Source organism: Eretmochelys imbricata, chromosome 9 (assembly GCF_965152235.1).
Source record: "Eretmochelys imbricata isolate rEreImb1 chromosome 9, rEreImb1.hap1, whole genome shotgun sequence".
Lineage (NCBI taxonomy): Eukaryota > Metazoa > Chordata > Testudines > Cheloniidae > Eretmochelys > Eretmochelys imbricata.
Genome location: NC_135580.1, coordinates 93,878,020 through 93,885,122, shown reverse-complemented (window position 1 = coordinate 93,885,122; position 7,103 = coordinate 93,878,020). Strand labels below are relative to the sequence as shown.

At 43.9% G+C, this 7,103-nt stretch overlaps 1 protein-coding gene across 1 annotated transcript; it reads left to right on the top strand.

Annotated features, from left to right (window-relative positions):
- Positions 1 to 314: 314 nt before the first annotated feature.
- SLITRK2 (SLIT and NTRK like family member 2) lies at positions 315 to 2,891 on the top strand. The gene has a single exon (XM_077826884.1). The coding sequence runs from the start codon at positions 315 to 317 to the stop codon at positions 2,889 to 2,891; it is 2,577 nt and encodes an 858-aa protein (XP_077683010.1).
- The last annotated feature ends 4,212 nt before the right edge of the window (positions 2,892 to 7,103 follow it).

Sequence of the window (7,103 nt, the reverse complement as noted above, 5' to 3'; positions counted from 1 at the left end):
GGAGGGGCTCTGCCGGGTGGGTGTGTGTGGGGGGGTCCCCTGCAGCTGTTTGGAGGGGGGGGGGTCTGAGCCAGTTTTGGGGTAACTCGGGGGGCAGGGGGTTAGCAGGACTGCTCTGGGCTGGGGCAGGGCGAGCTGCCCCCAGGGCCAGTGGGAGGAGGGGGTGTATGTGTGTGTGGGGGGGGCTTTTGCCCTGATCTGCCTTGTTGCTCCCCCCTTTCCTGGCTTCCTTAACTGGGGCTCTCCTTCCCCTCCCCATCTGCTTGCAGGTTTGTCTGCAGGTACCGGAGCTGGGACCCGCACGGCGCCTAAAGATGCTGAAGGGGGTCTGGTTGCTCAGTGTGTTGACAGTGGCTGGGATCTCGCCCACGACGGAGAGCCGCAAGCCCGCCAAAGACATTTGCAGCCGGAGCCGCTGCCCCTGCGAGGAGAAGGAGAACGTGCTGAACATCAACTGCGAGAACAAAGGCTTCACCACCGTCAGCCTCCTGCAGCCGCCCCCCTCCAAGATCTACCAGCTGTTCCTCAGCGGCAACGCCCTCACCCGCCTGCACCCCAATGAGTTTGTCAACTATTCCAACGCCGTGACCCTGCACCTGGGCAACAACGACATGCAGGAGATCCGCACCGGGGCCTTCAGTGGCCTGCGGACCCTCAAGAGGCTGCACCTCAACAACAACAGGCTGGAGGTGCTACGGGAGGACACCTTCCTGGGCCTGGAGAGCCTGGAATACCTGCAGGCCGATTACAACTATATCAGCGCCATCGAGGCCGGAGCCTTCAGCCAGCTCAACAAGCTGAAAGTCCTCATCCTCAACGACAACCTCCTGCTGTCCCTGCCCAGCAATGTCTTCCGCTTCGTCCTGCTCACCCACCTGGACCTGAGGGGGAACAGGCTGAAGATGTTGCCCTTCGCCGGTGTCCTGGAGCACATTGGTGGGATCATGGAGATCCAGCTGGAGGAGAACCCTTGGAATTGCACCTGCGACCTGCTCCCCCTCAAAGCCTGGCTGGACACCATCACCGTCTTTGTCGGGGAGATCGTCTGTGAGACGCCCTTCCGGCTGCATGGGAAGGACGTGACCCAGCTCACCCGGCAAGACCTCTGCCCTCGGAAAAGTTCCAGTGACTCTCACCAGAGGGAAAAGCACCCTTCCCACTCAGACACACACATCCAGAGGCTCTCACCCACGGCCAACCCTGCCATCAGCCCCACCAGAGCCCCAAAAGCCAGCCGGCCACCCAAAACGAGGAACCGTCCAACGCCTCGGGTCACGGTGTCAAAAGACCGGCAAATTTTCGGACCTATCATGGTTTACCAGACCAAGTCCCCTGTGCCCATCACCTGCCCCAGTGGCTGTGTCTGCACTTCGCAAAGCTCTGACAATGGTCTAAATGTGAACTGCCAAGAGAAAAAGATCAGTAACATCTCAGATCTCCACCCCAAACCCACCAGTCCAAAGAAACTTTACCTTACAAGTAACTATCTACAGGTTGTTTATAAAACTGATCTCCTTGAATACAGTTCTCTGGATTTGTTACATTTAGGAAACAACAGGATTGCAGTGATACAGGAAGGTGCCTTTACAAACCTCACCAGTTTACGCAGACTTTATCTCAATGGCAATTACCTTGAAATCTTGTACCCTTCTATGTTCAATGGACTGCAGAGCTTGCAGTATCTCTACTTAGAGTATAATGTCATTAAGGAAATCCTGCCACGCACTTTTGATGCTCTGAGCAACCTTCATCTATTATTTCTGAACAACAACTTGCTGAGGTCTTTGCCTGATAATGTGTTTGGTGGTACTTCCCTCACGAGGCTCAATCTGAGGAACAACCACTTTTCACACTTGCCTGTGAGAGGCATCCTTGACCAGCTCTCGGCTTTAATTCAGATAGACCTCCAAGAAAATCCTTGGGATTGCACGTGTGACATAATGGGGCTCAGGAACTGGATAGAGCATGTCACTGAGCAGAACAATCAACAGTCAAGTCCCCCTGTAGTTATCAATGAGGTCATATGCGAGTCTCCAGCTAAGCACTCAGGAGAACATCTGAAATTCCTGAGCAAAGAGGCCATCTGTCCAGAGAACCCTAACTTGTCAGATTCTACTCTCTTCTCTATGAGTCATAACACAGACACACCACAGTCCCTTAGCGTCTCGCCCAGCTCCTATCCAGAAATACACACAGAAGTTCCACTCTCTGTCTTAATTTTAGGCTTGCTGGTTGTGTTTATCTTGTCTGTCTGTTTTGGGGCAGGCTTGTTTGTCTTTGTTCTGAAACGCCGAAAGGGAGTGCCAAGCGTGCCCAACAGTGCAAACAACTTAGACATAAGTTCATTTCAGCTGCAGTATGGGTCTTACAACATGGAGAGCCACGATAAAACTGAAGGGCATGTTTATAACTACATCCCCCCTCCTGTCGGGCAGATGTGCCAAAACCCAATCTACATGCAAAAGGAAGGGGATCCAGTTGCATACTACAGGAATCTCCATGAGTTTAGCTATAGCAATCTTGACCACAAAAAGGAAGACTCCGCCAGCCTTGCATTTACAATCAGTGCCGCTGAATTGCTGGAAAAGCAGTCCTCGCCAAGGGAGCCAGAGCTGCTGTATCAAAACATTGCAGAGAGGGTCAAGGAACTCCCCAGTGGAGGGGTTGTTCATTATAACTTTTGCACCTTACCCAAAAGGCAGTTTGCTCCTTCCTATGAATCCAGACGCCAAAACCAGGACAGGATAAATAAGACTGTTTTGTATGGAACACCCAGGAAATATTTTGCAGAACAGTCTAAACCCGAGCATCCTTTGCTGCAAGGAAAGCTACAAACGGAACCAGACTACCTCGAAGTTCTGGAAAAACAAACTGCAATTAGTCAGCTGTGAGGGTGGATGGGGGGGGGGAGGAGGAGGCATTTTAAAAGGGTCTTAAAGTCAAACTTGATTGGTATTGAGTTCTGAATCAGTGTGACTTGTCACATTCTCAATATTTCCACTTTTTAAAATTCTGAAAACAAGCAAACACAGCCCTCTTATACTGTGCTGAGGGTGTAGTGTTGCTTTTGCAAAGGTCCCTTTAAGTTATTTCTACATCTTTCTTCTTTTTCCCCTCCCCTTAGGAACTGTCTCTGCAAATGAATGTTTCGACAATAGATTTTTGCATAATTCTCTTTTTTTTTTTTTTGAGTTGGGAGGAAGGGGGACTTTTTTTTTCTCTTCAATTTAAAGTGGAAAGGTAATGTATTATGTAGAAGATCTCCAAAGATCTTTTTCCTGGACTATAACTTTTTTTTGTAAATAATAATATACAATACTGCTGTTTCAATTACAAGTATAGCCACTGGGCATCACTTTCTTGTGTTAAAGTGCCTTTGCACTTTAAGTACATTATTACTTAATTGTTGCTCTTAGCTTTGATAAATTGAACCTATTTTAATGTGTTGTATTTTTGAAATTAAAAAAATGTAAAATAGATCTATATGTCAGCTGCATTAAATCAAACCATCTTGCTTGAGTTATAGGAAGCCAGACCTTCTTTAAGGGAATGTAGTTCTAGGACTTTATAGATTGAACTGTAAATTATTTGGATTTTTTTCCCCCCCTTTGGGTTTGGTTTAAGTGATTCATTGAAATCAACTAAGAGGACTTAGCAATGGATTAGAGGTAATCAGCTGCCTCAGATGGGAGTAACAGTTCATTAATAAAAGACATTTAACATGACATCATAGTGAACTGAACAATTAATGTCCCTTCTCAATTCATTACACTGCAGCTCTAACACAGCCAATAATGTTCAGTGGTTTAAGATTTTTTCATACTAAATAAAACATTACTCTACTTGTAATATATATTTTCTGCATTAAATTAGATATTTTTATACATTTAACAACAGAGTTTATTTTTCTAACTTAATTGGAATTACCAGTTTGTTTTCTTGCCAGGTGTAGTACTTTTAAAATAAGCATGCACACCAGCAGGGGCCGCCACACAACCTCATTAAACACACAGCCATACACTTAAATGAATAAACAAACTTGCAAAGAAACTTCAGAAGTGAGATTAGAACCTGGGTCCCCTCAGTCTGCTAGAGATTGATAGATACATCATACTAACTTTCAGCAACGTGAACAATTTCATGTTTTCCCTATCTAAATAGAAAGTAACAGTGCAACAATCCTAACCCAGTTGATAAACAGCTCCTACTAAATACAGTAGTTTAAATTTTTAGAGGGGTTTATTAATCAATTACCTTTTAATCTCAATATGGGTTTTAATAAGAACATCAGTAAACATAGTCAATATGTTTTCTGTTCTGCCTTTGACTTGGGCTTGTGTTACTTGAATCGTTACCTTCACATCTAAAATGTACATTTCTTTCCTTCCTGAAGAATATTGAAAACGTTTTAATTAACAAGTGAGATACACAAACTTTATAGAGCCTTAGTAGCCTGTAAATAATTTTTAGATCCAAACATTGTGTGATTTCAACAAACAGCCCTTATTTACAACAAAAAGTTTTGTTTTGTCTATTGTAAATCCTTATGCAACTGGGATGGTGATCTGCATATAAAGTAGGCCAGGCTTTTCAATTCCTTATTAAAGCAATTGATGGGGTCTGAAAGAAGCACACTGTTTCCTTTTCATAAATAGGTTACTCCACATAATAATCCTTTATTATCATGCAGAGATTGAAGTGGACTCTGCTGACTGATTTTTAAAGCTTTACTCTAACTAATGATATATTATCTGCAACTTTGAGGAATTTTAAGCAATAGATTTTTGTTAAAAATTACTACAATCTGTGTTATTTTAATCAGGACTTTTGCCAGCAGGAAGTAGCTTTATATTTAAGAAGTAAACAAGGTTTGCATGTAAAGGGTCAAATATATGGGTCATGCTGCAAACTGTTTTCTAGTGAGTTATGTGACATATGAGTACATTAATATGCTAACATGTCAATTGCTTATCTTTAGAGGCCGTAACTTCTATTGCTGCTCATTAGATCAGGTTTAAAACTGAAGTGCTGCAATGAACCACTGAAGAATCAGTCTTCAAAATAGTCTCATTTCAAGAAGGAGGAGAAGTATTATCATATTAGTTGAAGTTGGAATATTTGCCTGGAATAGCATCCATCTTTGGGTGAGGTACTTATTTGAGAGCTTCCAATACTATTGTCTTATGTCTGGGACACGGGATACAACTAAATGTATTTATTGCTGAGAAAACTAGGAAAATCAGGTGTAGGGATTACTTAAAGTGACCATTTTGTGACGGGGTTTGCTGCATTAACTCTTTCTAAATTCCCTTTTAGTACCGTTTGCAAAGACTGGCACTTTTCTGTATCTGGAGTACTTTATTAAATCGTCTTCCTCCCTTCTCCAAACAGAGCAGAACCAATGCTAAATTTCCTTGTCTTCTGCAAATTTGGGTTTTCAATTCTATAATGTTTAAGAACAACATGGTAGCACGCAGATTATGAATTCATTTAGTAGCTATTTATGGTTCAGTTTTTATGTTTGTTTTGCTTCTCTGAGTTTTGCACATGGTTCACCTCGATGGCAAAGAGAGATTTTTCAGGTATTGTTTTCCTTTACATTTTTTTTTTTAGATCTATTAATGTATTTTATTTAGTAAATGCATTTTGATTTGCCTTATCAGTGCAAACGTTTCAAAACAATTTTTATTCTAGGATCTTGTTTGTTGTATATTATTAAACTTTAATTTTATTCACAGCTTGCATAGGTTTGAGAGATTTCTTTTTCTTTAACAGTTAAAATGCTGCCTCTGATAGAGCAAGTTGTGTCTCTCAGCTGCTGTCCTGTGGAAGATCTGTCGGCCTCCCTTGCTAGGCAGCAGTGGCGGCTGCTTCTTGCTCCTAGGAGATGATGCCTGCCTTGGTAGCAGCCTCATAGTTAGCAGCAATCTGAAAAGATCTCCCTGGTTGATGGCTCCTTTCCAGAGCTCACCTGTGAAAAAAAGAGTGACCAAATCAGTGGAAGACTGTCTCTGTATAAAATAAGATGAACAGCGTTTCTTTTCCTGGTAAATTGATGTATTTATGACGCATGACAGAATGGCCCCCAGATTAAAGATGATGGGTGAGATAGGGTGGCACAGTACTAAAACTATGTAGCTATTTGCAGTGCAAAAAAAAAAGACTGCCTACGTTTGTCTCTCTGGATATAGAGCATTAAATCAATAGGGCTACTGGTAAAGTAAGATCTAAATAAGGTTATCAGAAGTTGACCCACCATGAACACCTGATGAGATGAGGCCGAACGCTACCCTGATTTACACCCCTGTGCATGGGGGGATGGGTATAAGGAAAGGTGTAACTGAGGATAGAATTTGGTCTATGGTTCCTAGGCGGGCATCTCCTAGGAGAAATTCTATTGCATGTGTGACACACCTGTCTTTCCTGTCTGATTATTTGTAAATGCTCGTTTTTTCGATAGGGAGATTGAGAGAGAGAGCTGCAGTCAGTGGTGTCCATGGCACTTTTCACTAGAGCAGGGCTGCTAGTGCTCCTATTCTGGCCGGCTTCTAGTTTGGGTAATTGCTAGAGGTTGACATTGTAAACCCCCCTCTCCCCTCAAAAAGAAAAGATTGGTAGAAGGGCCACGGGTATGCTATCTCTCAATGTGCCACCCTCTGCTGCTTGTGACTTTCTGAAGCCTCCCGGTTGTCTGCTTCCTTCCCCCCGAAGATTCTATTCTCCTCGCAGTTTTCTTCACCGCCTCGACTCTCTTTGCCTTCCAAGCTGCCTAATCACCTTCTGCAAGCTCTTTCCCTGCACTGATTCAAGCGCTCCCCTCAGATGTATCCTTCTCTCTGTCCCCCTTTCCTCACAGACAAGCTCTTCCTGTGCCCTATTTCCCTGACGCTGAATTTCAGCACCGAAGGGAGCGATTCAGCCTGAGCAGTCAAGTTCCCCTTCTTTCTGCCTCCTTTGACAGCAGCAGTGTGTGTCTTTCTTGGATGCTGCTGCCTAACCGTCATAGTAAACATGGGCCTTAGCACTAGAGGGAGCTGCACGTAGCAGTTCCCTTCCCCTGCCGCTGTGTGGTCCTCTTCAGCTGGAAGAAGAGGCTAGCTGGC